This window comes from Cuculus canorus, chromosome 1, assembly GCF_017976375.1.
Source record: "Cuculus canorus isolate bCucCan1 chromosome 1, bCucCan1.pri, whole genome shotgun sequence".
In the NCBI taxonomy this organism is placed as follows: Eukaryota; Metazoa; Chordata; class Aves; order Cuculiformes; family Cuculidae; genus Cuculus; species Cuculus canorus.
Window position 1 is genome coordinate 119,067,589 of NC_071401.1, and position 16,690 is coordinate 119,084,278.

At 38.2% G+C, this 16,690-nt stretch overlaps 1 protein-coding gene across 2 annotated transcripts in view; it reads right to left on the minus strand.

The window, feature by feature from the left end:
- Positions 1-16,690, minus strand: part of NME7 (NME/NM23 family member 7) — a 96,812-nt gene that overhangs the window by 34,295 nt on the left and 45,827 nt on the right. For both annotated transcript variants that reach the window (XM_054059868.1, XM_054059863.1), the window contains exons 8-10: positions 7,926-7,990; positions 7,020-7,088; positions 3,097-3,198 (exon numbers count right to left, since the gene is read on the minus strand). In XM_054059868.1, coding sequence (XP_053915843.1) covers positions 3,097-3,198; positions 7,020-7,088; positions 7,926-7,990 — 236 coding nt within the window. The remainder of the gene's footprint in view (positions 1-3,096; positions 3,199-7,019; positions 7,089-7,925; positions 7,991-16,690) is intronic.

Here is a 16,690-nt window from a genome sequence, read left to right on the forward strand (position 1 = left end):
CAAGAGCAAGTCACACAAGTAGTCTGGGGCCTGACTGCGAGGAAGAGCTAAGCTAGAGGCTACAATTGGAAGACAAGAAAAACAAGCACCCGCGGCTGATCTGAAAGATTGCAGAAAGGCCTCAGGTGAGGCCACCAATGACTCAAAATCCCCCCCAGCTGTACTCCAGGAGCTTAAGCTGAGTGTAAAGATGCTGACAGTTCACAAGAGTGCAATGAATGACCCAGCTGGCCACTTGCTAGAGAAGTGTCAGTGCAACAAGAACAGAAGCAGCATCAAGATGCGCAAAAACCCCATTTCTCCTAGTGCATATACAGTCCACTGGGCACAAATGTTCCACAAGCCTGCAACCTCTGACACTGATCCCTTCTATCAGGTCACAGCAGTTTTGAGAATGAGCGTGTCCAGCACAGGTCCTTACAGACAAGTAACTTGCTCCCCACTTCCCACTTTCAAGATGTGATAGGTGTTCATGCGCTACTACAAAGAGGCTAAAACACATTTCTGGATAGTAGTCTTTCCCTATTAAAACCTCAGATGGTAGTAAACTACTCATAAACTGGTTTGTAATGAAGGACCTTTTTGGAAGAGAGCTTTACTGACCCGCAGTGCTAACAAAATATTACCCAGTTACAGGAAACAGCACAAAGTTCCCTTTTATTTTTAGCATTGTAAACTTGTCATAAATTGCTAGCTTATTAAAATGTAATCATCAAAACGAAACAAGTTTAGTTCTTTCTTCAGGCCTAAACACTAGGGAGTTGGACAAAACCAGACCTATTTCCAAAAGGCATCTTGCTTTAATCTGTGAAAATCTGTATCACTTTTTCTCAGATGCCTTGCATTGGCATGAGCCCCAGCTGTCTCCCGGCTAAACCAAAACCAGACTGAAAAGGCTGTTAACATTCATACTCAGTTTAGATATCTGGTTCACCACAAAGTAATTATTACATTTGCTGTGTATCTAAGATATAATTAACAGTGCACATGATTGGGAGAGATTCACTGTATAAGTCAAATTCCAACACCTTTACTCACTTCAAACAGCCCCTTGCTTTGAGACTAATCACAGTCATTTCAATGGCACTGCTTGCCGAAGAGGGTACTATTTAACAAGATCCAAAGTGACCCAGTCAGGCACATTTTTTAGTAAGCATGCTTTTCACCTGTGTTTTATAAACAGACTGTACACACATCAGGATCTAGCATATATAAACAAACAAAGAAACACATTACAGAGAGATTTAGATCTCTCAATGAAAATGCACTGTTTGCTGACATTTAGATTTACATTAACCACTAAAATATCAAGTCCATGGTATCTTCACGGTCTGTATATAACCTTGCTAGATAATGAAATTGCTCTTATGTTTTTTTGCTATCCCTATTTGAGATAGATACTGTAATCACAAAGCTCAGTTATGAGCTTCTGTGACGATGCCGGCTGGGAATGACAAAAGACCACCAAGATACCTTAGTCCCTTCTTCCTCAAGGACAAGATACAAACGCTATCTGAAGACGCACATAAACTTCAGGCGAAGATTGCACTTGAGAGCATCTTTTGTTACTATACATATGCTTTATGTGCCTGAAGAATCAATTAATTTGCAATTCCTATAGAAAACAGTACACAAATATATAACGCAGCTGCCTGTCTTCCAAACATACCATCAGCACAACTGCTATGAAGTCAGTGTCCAAAAGTTACAGCCATCTGCTTCCACTAGAAGCAGGCAGGTGCTTATTTTCACTCATGAGTCACACAGTTAACCATTACAGGGGAAACACAAACAGCATAGGCAGGTCACTAGCAAGAGTTCTGGGAGACAGGAATTTAGTTCCCTCCTTTGCTGCTTTCTTGTGCCACCCAGAGAAGCCATCAGTTTATACATCCCTCAGTTCCTCAACTCATCAAAAATTCCTTTGGTCACACACATGTTGTATAGCTATGATAGAGCTTTTCATGTGATGTAGTAAGGGAAAATAAATTCCCCTTGTATAGGCACACTTGTCTTTAACAACCTAAAGCAGCTGTGATGTTTGCAAGCATATTTTAATTTTAACATATCAGGCATTATATGTTCACAAGCAGAAACATGAAAAGTATATAATAGGCTCAAATAAAACATCAGGATCTTTTAAAGTTTTAAAGATCGGAAACCTTAAACATGGAATTTGAAAAAAACCTGAAACCCCTACATGGTGTACACTGCCACTGATATATGATCCTGCAGCTAAAACTAAGCCAGATAAACAGGTTATGCTCTTCTTACAAGGTTCTAACCCAGCAGAGGAAACTCTCCATCTGAAGAAAACTATCTCCTAAACAACTTGTTCTCCTCTTCAAATATTAATCTATATGAATATTTTCCACAGAAAGTGGTAAACCCACTCAGTCTGCAAGTAAAACATCAAGACATAACCAAAAAGCACACAAACCCTGACCTCATTGCTTCCATCTTGATATTTCACCTCATGGCTCCTGTGTGGTAAAGTAGCCTCCATTGTAGAGCAAAAAACTGCAAACTTTTTGAGATAGCACTTCTGCTTGTCTCCAAATTGCACACAGTATCACACATATCTGATTAGCTATTCTAGAAATGAAACATAAAAGCTAGAAGCATTAGCATAGCAAACAGACAGAAGAATTTTTATACCCTTTTTTTGTTTACTTCCTTCTAAAAAACAAAGGGACCAATCCTCCTTTTACAGTTTCACCTTGGGAGAAAGCCACAGACTGCAGTGGATCAACATTTGATTTATACTAGCAGTAACTATTTGTTCCAGCGCTCTGATGCCCTGTGTTAGTATGCCTATGAATCTTCAACTGAGATTTTTGCTTAGATAGCTTTTCCTTTACATAAATACCATCACAGTGTTTGATCATCTAGTTTAGGTAAGATCAGAAGAGTCACTAGAGGATTTGCAAATTGGTCCACTAAGGCTAGCATTTGACCTCCATAATAAGATAATGCTTACATGCTTTCAAGGAACGCAGTAAGTACAAGGGGGCTATACTGCACTGTGATATTTTAATTCACATAGACAGGACATCAACTTTTTACTCATTCGTTATGACTCAAACATGTACTTACAGGGTCAGAAGGACCACAGAAGTCTCTGAACACTTTTTGACACTCAGGTTGTATAATCTCCATTGCTATGCAAGGGCCTGAACACAACTCTGTAACCATGTCCTGGAAGAGAAAAAAGACAGAAACAAATCTGAGCTTCTTTGGGCATTAGTCATGGTTGCATTCATCCCCCAAACCAGACCCAAATTTACAGACATGAACAATTCAGAAATATCGGTGCATTTAGGAAAGCAAAGGCATGAAACAAAGATATCATTAGCCTTCACAACAGAAGAAACATTTTCCATTTTGTTACTTGCTTTAGTAGGTGGAGACTGAGGTACATTGGAGATTCAGTTTCACCAGGATACTGAATAGCGTGCAACAGCATTCACAATACTTCACATTCTTTTGCAGGTACAACCTTACTGATCTAGACCTGGATTTCACAGAAGTATGCCATAACTTGTCAAACTAGACTGAATGCATGGAACACACTTTGATGAGTATAGGCCTTAAAAAAAAAAAAAAAAATCACACTATGTTCAGCCTGTTCCACAGGCAGCAATGTACTTTGCAGTATTCCCTGCAGGGAGTACAGAACACAGACAGTATTTGTTTCCAAATATAAACACATTTGATGGCTTTAAGTCATTAAAATGTCTCTTGGGCTTTTGATTCTCACTGTGTTTTCCTCATGTATTATGATAGAAGCAGAAACCACAAGCCAATAGAACAGAACTGACAGAGCCCTGTGGCACAACCTGCTAGGGAAAGGGACCTTAATCTGGCTACGTTCTTGTGATGTATTGTTATCAGAACCACAGTCACACCAAAATCTCTGTTTCCCCAGAGCCTCCTGGGGAGTAAAGAGACATCATGAGTTCTGAGTGGGTGATGAAGATGGATCTCAGATTTCAAAAGCTTAAATTAACTCTGGGTATTAGTGCCAAGTTGGAAATTGTTAATTAGAGGTATAGGTTTCACAAGCAGAAAGAACCTATTTTGATGTGCTAGTCTGACAACGTTTTTTGAAGCACGCTCTTGTAATTGCATATTGTCTAGAAATTTGGGCAGACAAGTTTTAAACAAATCGGGAAAATTAAAACAATCAAAATCAATGAGGAAAGGTGAAAACATTGACAGGACATAAGGGAGGGCAGGGAAGGATAAGCAAGGTACTGCATTCGCATCCATCAGCCATGGGCAAGACAAAGATGAGCCATGGCAAAGAACAAGAGCATCCAGAGTGGGCAAAAAAAGAAGTAGGAAAGAAGGATTAAGTCCTTCTCTATTTTTTACGAACTGTGATGGAAACTAAATACACAAAGACTTCAAATAACGCAGCATTGTTGCAAAGAGCAGGTATCTTCATAACAGATTCCACACTGGGAGCACACAATTTTCCCACTCCGAAGTCAATGGGACTGAATTTTAGCCAAGTGCCTCTATCATCAACCTGATCCTAGGAAATGTAGGTAGAAGTATTCCTGAAAGGACGTGAAAAGACTGCAGACTGGTTTCATGCTCTATAAACATAAGTAAATATTTTAAATCCAAAAACTGTCTTATCACTAACAGATCCTCCATTACAAACAGGTCAAAGGGCAATATATTTCATACTGTTAAGAAACAGCAAATTGCCACAAAGTCACTATTCTGTACGATTTCATTGAATTCTGTCTTCTCAATAACTGTTAACAGGGAAGCTGAGAAAAAGCAGGCTTTTAACTGTAGTTGAATCAACTGAATTCCTCCCTGCAAACTGGTTTTTCTTGTTCCTCCCTCTTCTATTGTTTCTGTATCATCACTGACATCCCACCAGCAACAGTAAACAACCTCAGCAAAGTTACTCCTAACTCATTCCTTACAACACAAAGCTGAGGAGTGAAGACCAGCTCCCATTAACTACAGCACAGACATGTGGCACCACATGAGACAAGCGTGGTCTAGCTTATATAGCTTCACCAAGTCCAAAGGCAAATTTAAATAGCAGACACTGTTTCTCTGGTAAGCCTTTCAGTCACAGCTAAATCAACTTTTCTTTAGTAAAAGGTTTATTCAACAAATAGCATGGCTTGTGGTCAACCAAAACCATTCCTGGAGCTGAATCAAGCTCAAGTATTTTTGATTAACAAAGTGGATTCTAAGCTGACCTAAAATAATCTCCCTCCATTTTTTTTCCCCTGCTTTCTCTTCTGGCCACAGTAAGAAATACAAAACAAAATAAAACAGCACAAAACCTAATCAATAGTATGCAAAATTACATGCAACAGATACCAACAAAGCTAAAATTTTGGGCAATTGTTTAGCTTTCTCATTTCACAGTGAAGTGCTTTATATACGATGACAAGCCTTTATCTAACTGACAAGGGGTAACCAGAAGAATTGGGAGCACAATTTTTGAAAAGGATTTCTGGATGTCAAGTGTCTTCTGTGCTGAGTTACTTCGCAATAATAAATAAAATTCAGATCAAAACAGATGGTTCTGAGTCACAGATATAAGAGGTCATAATCCTTCTTCAATATCCTGTTTCACAACATACTTCTTCCTATTTGGCCTGCACTGACAATATCTGTTGCTGTTCCCATATGTGCCTTCCCTGGATGCCTTTACCACCGTGATTAGCTCTCCCACATCTTCCTGTTCGACAGATATCCTGAGTGTATAGAGATATTAATTTCATTTAATTTCAACTGAGTGAGTGCATCCAGCACATATGGCTTGCAGGACAGAGCCTTAGATACATGCTTTTCTTCAAATCCCATCTAAAATGTATCTTCTTTATTGACTTACCTTGTTTAAATGTCACCTTCCCTTCTGAGTAATTCTCCAATTAAATCAGGTAACTAAAATTTGCAACTTATCAGGGGGTCAGATATTGTACAAAAGAGCTGCAGAAGAAGAGGGCAGAGAATTTCCAGTTTGGTTCAAAGAAAAGAATATTGCAGTACCGCAGGATTCTTCGGGCCCTGAAATACTTGTCAGGTGTTAATATATTTGAATTCTGCCATGAACCTACAAGTCTGCCTTTCCAATCTTCCTTTGGTCCTTGTAAAAGGTGATGCTATCAGAGAAGATTTTAAGAGTATTCCCCAATCTGAGAGTGAATTAAAAGTATTCCTAACTTATTTAAAGACAAATCTACAAAGCCTGTTGAAGGAAGTCATGCTAAACAATCATAAAAGGGGGAAAAAAAGAAAAAAAATGTCATTATCACAGTAATGTTAGTAACTGTGTAGAAACTTTTCAATAATTTAAGCACTTAAAATAATTTGCATAGTACATAGCATGGCAGTGAAGCTAAACCCATTCCTGTTTGTAAAATGAACCAAAATCCTCTGACAGAAGGTGATATAGAAATGCAAGCTCATTTTCTTGTATTCCCATAGTTCTATCTGCAGTCAGGAAGTTTTATGTGACAGCTGAAAAAGGCATAATAATGCAGAGTATTAGATGTCCACTGGGATTACAGTATATCTTAAATTTCTTAAGTTTTCTGAAGATCCATAAAAGCCAGGTCAATAAATTTAAGAATAGTTTGAAATGTCATTAGGAAAGCATTCAAATACAGCTGCCCCATCGTAAACAAAAAAATAAATACATATTCTGGTCCAAGTCACTGCTGCAATATCAAATCAAACAAAGATATAAATGCAACAAATCCTTACAGTCCTACTGTAATAAAATAACTTTCCTGAGGTTTTTTTCCATTCTGTTGTATTTGACAAGTTCTCTGGCTGAGAATTTTCACAAATGACTCTCTTTTCTTACAACATAGCACAATTTTCAAGATGAGTGAGTTCATGTGAGAACAAACTAGAACTAGTCAATGCCAGGTTCCTAAAAGAAATCCTATCACAAACCCAAAAAAGGAAAGCTGTGACCACTTCCTCATTTAATCATATTTCATTTTTAAACAGGTTCTCAAAGTTATGCTTACTGTGTAGTCATCGGTGACGCCTTTGTAAACTTCATAAAATTCTTCCACATTTGCACGCTCCATGTTGAACTAAGAAAACAAAAATGTCAGCCAGTCTGCCTTGAACAACAATAAAATAGACATCCCTTCTTAACCAAGAAACATTCAAAATACTGTAAGTTTTACTAGGTGAAAGGGAGGCTTTACAGTTGCAATACGAATTTTGTCAAAACATAGCCAAAGATGCCAAAGAAGCACACAGTATTTTCTTCCACCTTAAATAAAAGCAGACAATGTATGGTTGGCTGATGCCACAAAGACATGCAAGAGGATCTGTTTGTTGCAAAGCAAAGGATAGGGGCTATTCTTCATTTGTGGTGGGGATACGAGTCACAGGGGGATTTCAGACCTCGAGACTTTCACAAAAATCAAAGGGCGGGACTTGCAGGACTATTCTTAGAAACAATATCCGCGCCAACTTCCTTTAACTGCTAAGGGTGATCAGGGTGTCAAAATCCCCTAAGTATCTTTAAAAACCTTCCCCTAAATTCATATTAAATATATATTAAAAACAATTAAAGAAGGATACTAACAATAATTTCTCTAATCTTAGCCAGTACATTTTGTAAAAATATCCCAAATTGCTCCAGAAGAGACAGGTATCATCATCTCCCTTCTAACTATAGGGAAACTGAGACAGAGAGGTAAAGTGGCTTGGCTCAAGGTCACCCAGCAACAATAAACAGATAACCTGATCAATCAAATAATAAAACACAAATATCACAAAGACAATACTACACAAACAGTGCCACACAGTCTGCTCAAGGGTTTTATACTGCAGTAAGACACCTGTGCATGGCTGTGAAACCGATACAGCAAGTACCCAACTTCTGTTTATCAGAAAAACATATACAAAAAGAAACCTACCATCTGCAAAGCCGAGATCTGAAATCCTTCATTGATGATGGCTTTTATAATCTTTCCAGCTAGCCCTGAAGAAACGCACAAAAGACAGTAATCAGTTTTAAAAAGTAGAGTTTGCAATTGGCAGGTATTTATGCCAATACACCAATTATTTTCAAACCAAATAAACAGTGTTTGTCTAACACTGTGAGAGGAAGCAGATAGCACATCTGAGTTCATATACTCTATGTTCTGTCTAAAGAGTAGTGTTGATGGTTTCAAACAACTAAATTGCATGCAGCTGTTGAAAAGAATCTCTACCCCCAAAAAAACATAATTAGTGAAGCCTTGGCTCTTCTCAGATCAACTGCAAAACACTCAGTTACTGCAAGATCAAGATTTATATCTTTGATGTAGTTTAACTGGCAACAGTGATGCTTAAACAGTTCAGTTCAGGGCACAGGCTGCCTATTTTGCTGGTTTTATACAGTGTTCATTAGAGTGGGGTTCCTACTTAAAGCAGGAACAATGCAGGATGATAACAAATATTGGCAATAAACCAGCACCAAAGTTCATGTTTTCTGTGGGAAAAAACATTAGTGAAAAATAATCTACTGCTTCTAAGGGAATAACTCACAAATATGTTATTGCTGATTGTACTGCTTGCTTTGTTCTCTTCAGAATGCATCCTCAAAGACTGAATGACATTGTAAAAGAAAACGCTAAACTTCAGAGAACAAGAACAATTGATTTTTCCACCAAATGCGTATTTTAGGTTTGCTGTGCTTACAACATCAGGCCATTTTGAAGATTATGTCAGCCAAGCACAGTAGTCTGTGTGAATGAATTTCATAGAATCACCACCTTTATAGAATGTCAATGCCTGTCCTCTAGTACAATTTCTGAGAAACTACAAATTTCTGGATGTTTGTTCAGAACGGATTTAACCACAGAAGAACCTTTTAATGACTGACAACAGCAAGATTTGAGTTCTGGTCACTGAATCCTTCTATTAACTAGCTGTAAATTGCAGGATTTTTTAGCACTGCATAAATTTAGTAGATAAGAATAAAACAAATCTATTATCTAGGTTCTAGCATGCTTAAAAGCTGAATTGTACCCAGTCTGACAATACCTGTGTCATAGGATTGGTGAGCTTCCTACCACATTTAAAGTTCAGTGGAAGCTCTGAGTAAATGAGATACAAAATTGGAGAGCTTCCAAAGATTGTATTTACAAATGAAAATGAAAAAAACTTGTCCCTAAAGTATCTCCTATAGTATTTTCATATTAAGGTTTATGTAGAAAAACTTTCACAAATAAAACAGTGCGTATTTCTTCTAAAAATCTTCAAACTACTAAAAGGAAAACTTGAGATATTGGTACATACTTAGTCTGTGCATCTCTTTGGGTTTGCAGAATGTAGAAACGTATGGAGGCACGTGCAGCTCCTGTCCCACTTATACTGTTTACACCATGAGTTATTAGTGCGGATAAAAGTTTCATTATAACACTCCTGTGAAACCAGGAAAATATATTTGCCCTTCTTTTCAAGGTGAAAAAAAACTCATTGCCACAGCAAAACAAAGAGACTTGGCCAGGTTTGCCCAGGAAACGCAAGACCATGTCAGATAAAAAAAAAAAAAAAAATCAGACATTCAGTTTCTTTTTGTCAACACTGCTAGAAAGGCTGAGCTGTTCAGGCACTTCTGCGTGGGTTCCAGTGAGGCAGCCAGCTTACAGACTTGACTTCAGAGATGAATGGCCAGTTTATAAAGAGATAAGTGACTGGTTGGGGATCATTCAGGAAATAAATGAATAAGTAAACTATGTCAGAGCATAAATATTTCCTCATTCTCAATCTTCAGAGCCAATATTCCAGTCAACAGCCACAGTTTCATCAGAAACCAACAAAGACAAAGAAAGGGCAATGGCAGACAAATGGCAACCACCGCTTGCAGGGACAAGGCTACCTTGGTATGACAAAGCTGCTTTGCCTGACAGATCTCTATTTTACACTTCATCAGTCAAGCATGGGCCACTTGCACAGGCCTTCACTGCTGGTAATCATCTAATTAAAATACTCATCAGCTATCAAGCTCTGGGGTACTACAGAGATCTCCTTTTCATAGAACTTCTGTCCTCAGCACTTTTACAAGCTGTAAGCAAAATCAATGTTTTACAGAAACAAAGGGGAACTCAAATATTCAGCTTTCTGGGCTGCTTGTCTACTAAAATAATGAAGACTTTTCTTCTCTGCAGAGAGAAGACAGGCTCATTTAATGATAGGAAGCAAAGTAGAAATGTATTTTGCACAAAGGTCTTTAATACAAGATTGATTAAACAATTAACTGTGATAAACCTATCAAGATTTTCCTCTACATTGTATGAATGAGAGTGAACTTAGGAATTAAGAACAAAGCATCTTGTTGCTTCCGACAGGTTGCCCACAACTGCAATGCCCAAAAGGCATAGCCAAAGGAATTATGGTCGCAATTATGCATAGGTAGATGTCTCGCCAAAAAAATTCAAAGTGCCCTGGGGAAAGGCATGAGATTTCATATGAAGCAGGATGGTACCTCCACTTCCCAGATGTGGGATTTGAGGCACCGGAGGATAAGCAAGTTGCCAGTGGCAGCACAGATCTAGAAATCCAGTGACTTGGCCTCCCTTGTCCCAGTTTAGGAAATACATGTACCACCTCTCCTAGGGACACTTTCCTTTCAAATTCTACCTGAACCAAAATAGAAACAAAAAGTACAGAGGCAATCCCTAAGCAACAGAGGAATAGAAGCTCAAGGCTTGGCTTGGGATGTTATTTCAGGCTTTCAGCCAGTTGCGTGACTGAATTGGGACGTGTCCTCTCCTTTGTGGGTAGATAAGGCTGAAGCAAAGAAGAATTAATTAGATAGAGTGCCATTTCAGCAGCTTTCAACAATTTGTTTTCAACTTTAAAATCCAGATCTGTAGTGAAAAAACAACTTTTTAAGGACCCTTAAAGCAGGTCCAGTGAATGTTTAAAATGTGATTACAGTAAGAACCAAATCAAAGCTGGAGATTAGGGACCAGTTATGATGAATTTTCAGTCACAAAGCACAAAAGAATCACAAGCATTCCTAAATACAACTCAGGGAATTTAATACTAATCCTAATAAGTATGAGAGTGAGAGAGAGAGCAGGCAAGAGCATGCACACACTTTCCGTCTCCTAGACAGCATTATGTTACTACACACCTAACAGACAGCAAATAATCTTCCAACGTATCTATAATGATATGGCACCAAGACCTCCTCAGTTACATGGATCTTCTACAATTTGTTGTAGATCACCCAGTTGCTCTACAATGAAAATTATATTTCATTAAGAAGCAGAAAAGTAGCAGGGAAGACAGGCTGAAAAATGTTACAGTTGTTCGCAGAATTATGGATTGGAATAAAATAAAATAGTTCATGAAAGTCACACTTAACCTTACAGCACTTTAATTGACAGGACACAACAGCTGTGTTCCTGGGACCTGTCAGTTCCAGTGCACTACAAACCACCAGCCCTACAACTAGGGACGTTACATTCTCTTCTTTGTTCTTGGCCTGTCTCTCAATTTAACCATTCCACCATTAAAAGCTCATCAGGCCAGACAGCAGCTTGCCTTGAAAGCAAGTCAAGAACCAGCTTTCTCATCTCAAACTTTTTTTATTTTAAAATACCTTTCCAATAATTAAAAATAATTCCTTTGAAAAAAACATTTTTTTTTCTACAGGAACACACAAACTGCTGTAACTGATCAGCGCAATGATCCCCCTAAGCCAGTAACATATTTGTAGAACCAACCAGTACCAGATGCTTAAAGTAGCACTAACTATAAGTAGCAACTTCATTTCATATCTATTTTTAACACTTTAAAATGCAATTTTGCTTCACAGTATAATGAAATTATCTGATTCCTTATTGTCAAGCATTAAACATCCTGTCCCAGAACTCCAGAGAATCACAATCAGGCTTGACTCCAAACAAAGTCCTTTTAGAATTCTACAAGAGGACAAAATGGGACTCAGAGCTGGGCCCTCCTGCCATGTGTTTCAGTTGAAGTTCTAGCTAATCTTTGATTCAGGTAACATTGCAAAACACTGTGCAGTAACAAGGTGACAGATGTCCTTGAAAAGCAGACTTCTTCCTATCAGTTGGTCAACCTGTCCCCTGAAGAACAAGGTTTATTTATCTCTTCCTTTTGCTTTTTCTACTTAGAAATAACGCAACTCTAATCCAGTCATTTTTGGTATTTGTTCTCTGGAGCAGCAAAGAGTGACTCACAGAGGGACAGAGCGTCTCCTGTGCAACACACATTGGGCCAGTAGAGAGAAGGGGAGCCCAAAATCTACCCAGTCTAACCTAAGGAAGGGAGGAGGGGGAGACAAGTGGATACAGACAGAACATAAAGAGGAATATTTGAGGAAATGATGAAAGAATATTGTTTATAGTGATAGAATCCAAGTTTTTCCACCATTCCTCAGTTCCTTCTAGGCATTGTATTAAAGGAAGACCTTAAGAAGTTTGAAGGGCAGCTTTACAGATATTTATGGAGAGCTCTATCAACACTGTAGCACTGGCAAAAATCATTACAAACAATATTCATTTGAAAATACTAAAAAGGTGAAGACAAAAGATGTCACCATTGCTCTCCTAGAGAAGTTGGCATTTTGCTAGCAGAGGAAAAATTACGCATACAGACAGTAAATCTTAGGAGACCCTGAAACCAAAATGGCTGAGCATTTGATGCAACCGAGAATCACAGAATCATAAAATAGTTTGGGTTGGAAGGGAGCTTAAAGATCACCCAGTTCCAATAAGAAATGGAACTTTCCACAAGAATGGGAGCCAACAGAAAGATTCAAAGGAGGTGAAAGGTTCAAAGGCTTAAACACCCCTGCAAACTTCTGAACCACTACGAACAAGGCAAGACACATTTGTTAACGTCAGACAGCACATTAAGACACAAAATTATTAAAATCTGCAGGAAAAAAAGTATTCTGGGAAGTCTTGCATGGGAACAGATAGTCACTCTTAAAATTCAGATACAAAAATCCACTCAAGTCAAAGACCACAGCCAAGCTACAGAATGTATCTGGCAGATTTGCTGTGTAGCGTATACCATTTCAGAAGGGAATCTGAGGAAGAAAGAATGATTAAGAAGGAAAAATCAATACTTACGCAACAGTTATGCTGAATCAAAGTGATGGCTGTGTATTTACAAAAAAGTGGAAAGGCTTAGGATTCTGTCTTTCTTTCTTCCTTCTTGTATTAAGTGTAAGCTTAAAAAGAAATATCCAATTTGATTTTCTTTTTATTTCTTTCTTTCAAGATGTTCATTATTTTGCACTTCTTCATCACATCCACTCTCATTTTTTTTTTTCACAAGATTATGGTGAGTCACTCTGGCTAGGAGAATGTTTCTATGGCTATGATTATTTACTTTTGCTTATTTTTCAAGTATGAACAAAACTAAGCACGATATTTTAGTTGAAGTCATACCACTAGATTATATGATGCCATTCAGTATTATAATTCAAACCAATCATATGCTTCTTAATATATCTTTTTTGTTTCTGGTTATCCCTACTGAACGCTCTGCATGGGACTTCTCTTGAATGGTTACAGTTACAGAGAGGAAATCGTTAAAATTATGCCTTGTATTGTGCATTACCCCATAATTATAAAAAATAATTTTAATCTACTATTGCACTGTCAATTAACTTAACTCTGGAGGTTAAAACCCTCAGGAGATACCCTATAATCTACTCCAGGCTTTACTAATTTTATATTCCACTTCCTGTGGAAGGTTTCAACTCACTGTCCAAGATCAATAGCAAATATACTGTAAGTGTTATCATTTATTTTCAATTTCACAAAAGAGTATCACATATTCCTACATTCTGACTCTTGGCTGTCTTCAGACCAATACCTTGCCCTTCTCCTTATGCTCTGATTTGAAAAGGGCAGAAAGAGAAAAGACTTCAACATATTTATTGTTTGCTCCAAGACACAGTGAAGTTAGACTGTACATGGGTGTATTTTTTAAACTTTTCTAAAATGTTCTTAAAAGCTTCTGGTAACAAAGGCTCCATTACATCCCCAGACATCTGACCAGTGACCGATTTTGAAGTTTTCCCTAATAATTACATTCCTTCATCTAAATCAGTATATCATAGAATCATAGAATGACTTGAGTTGGAAGGGACCCACAAGAGTCATTGAGTTCAACTCCTGTCCCTGCACAGGACAACCCCAACATTCACACCGTGTGTCTGTGGGTGTTGTCCAAACAATCATTGAATATTGTCAGGCTGGGAGCTATGGCTGCTTCCCTGGCTGTTCCAGAGCTCCATCGCCTCTGAGTGAAGAACCTTTTCCTAATATCCAACCTAAACCTCCCTGGCGGATCTTCCTGCTATTCCCTCAGGTCCTATCATTAGCCACGAGAGAGAAGAGAACAGCACCTGCTCCTCCACCTCCCCTTGTGAGGAAGCAATGAATTGCAATGAGGTCTCCCCTCAGTCCTCTCTTCTCCAGGACAAACAGACCAAGTGACTTTAGATATGCATATATATGCACATATTTTCCACATTTACACATAGAAAGCTGTATATCCCCGTTTTCTTGACCTCAGGTTAAATAAAAAGAGATTGGCTAAATCTCATACCTTTTGCTCTCAGTTGATTGTTATTTTTCAAACAGCATACCCAGAAACTGGACGTTGCATACAAGCTCCAGCACTGAGCAGAATTAATTACTGAAAAGAAGCCTAAATGAAATGTGTCCAACATTGTGAACACTGATTGTGCTTAGGATAAATCACTATTCTGTTTCTTTATAGACTTTTCACTGATACCCTGCCAGTTCTTCTCTATTTTATATTTATGCATTTATTTTCCCTCCTCCATGGCAGTGCTTTGCAGTCATTTATACTCAGTTTCATCTTCTTCCCTTGCTCCATTTCTGCAGTTCATCAGGAATGTGCTGAATTCGAACCACATCCTCCAAAACTACAGTAAGTACTTAGTACCCTCTGCAAACACTGCAAGCACACTCTCTGTCCTCCCCATCTGAGTTATTAATGACAATATCGACAAGAACTAGCTCAAGGAAGAGTGACAAGATTTTGCTTGTAAAGTCCTTTTAATTTGATACGCTCATGTTCAAAAAAATTTACAAGAAATTATTTAAAGCTATGTTCAGGAAACAATTTAAAGCTATGCCTATGCCAGATCTAACCACACAAACTACTTCAATAAAGGAAAATTTTGGCTTCCTAACAGCAAGGGACTTTGACAAAGACACTGATATTCAGGTGAAATTAGACTACCTGGCTCTGTTTTACCTACCTCTATGGAAACTATACTTAAATAATTCAGAGATAAGCAAAGCCTATTTCGACATGCTGGTGAATGTCCATCATATCATCACCATCTGAGTGATAAATGAAATTTTAGACTCTTGATGCATCAGTTTCCTTGGTATGAAAGAAGTTTCATTAGTCTGAAATTTCCTGGACCACTCTTAGAATTAACTTTTTTTCTAAATCTTTAACAATGAAAATCCCCAAATGAAGATAAAATAAAACACTAATTTCTAATGTTTTGGGGTTGTCTTTTTTTAAAAAATAACACTATTGTCCCTGCACAGAGATGATTTTCAGCAACAGGAGCACCACTAATGTAAGTCTACTGAACACTATTGGGAAATACACTCTTTCCAGCAGCAGTAGATACTCATAAGCTTCAGCAAAGACTAGCTGTGCCACTTGAGCTGTTGTATTTTTTTTCTCTAAAGTATGTCTCCTCCTCTTCCTTCCAGTTTCAAACTGTCAGAAGGGATTTCTAGATTCAGTTCATCTCCCTCTCTATCTTAATCAATTCAAATGTCAAATATATTTTTTGTACTTCAAAAAAACAAATGTCACTTCCCCACTTGCCACTGAAATCCGAAGTCAGTTTTACATGGGAAGCTAATGCCAAGCTGCTAAAACTTCATGCAAGAAATAACCCAACAAACAACACAGGCTTGGTTTCAAAACCAAACTTCCCAAGCAAGGCATATCTATCACTACAGCTACAGTAAGGAATTTAAAACACAGATGGAAGTGGATGCACTACTCTTCTCATGGAATTTATTCTTTTTCCAAAAAATGGTGACAGAGTGGTAAAGTAGGTTGCTTTTGTATTAATCACTTTCTCTTACGTTCTCTAAAGAGAATAAAAACAGACACCACCAAACATTTCAACACGCTATATATAATATATTCAAGGAAAACATAAATGCAAAATGCATTTAATTTTGCATAAATATGTCTTGTCCCTGGGCAAATCCATCTGCAAAAAAAAAAAAAAAAAACCTGAATCTTAAAGTCTAGTGCTTTACTAGGTAGTTTTCACATGATTGCAGCACTAAGACTGTCCTACAAGAAAGCTGAGTAGGGATTTTACAAGGGTATGTAGTGACAGGACAAAGGCCAATGGCTTTATATTAGAGAGGGGAAGATTTAGACTAGACATTGGGAAGAAATTCTTCATGATGAGGGTGGTGACGCACTGGCACAGGTTGCCCAGGGAAACCATGGCTGCCCCATCCCTGGCAGTATTGAAGGCCAGGCTGGATGGGGCACTGAGCAACCTGATCCAGTGGGAGGCGTCCCTGTCCATGGCAGAGGGGCTGGAACTGGATGACCTTTAAGGTCGCTTCCAACCCAAACCATCCTATAATTCTACAATTCTGTATTGCATGTGGGAATATCCAGA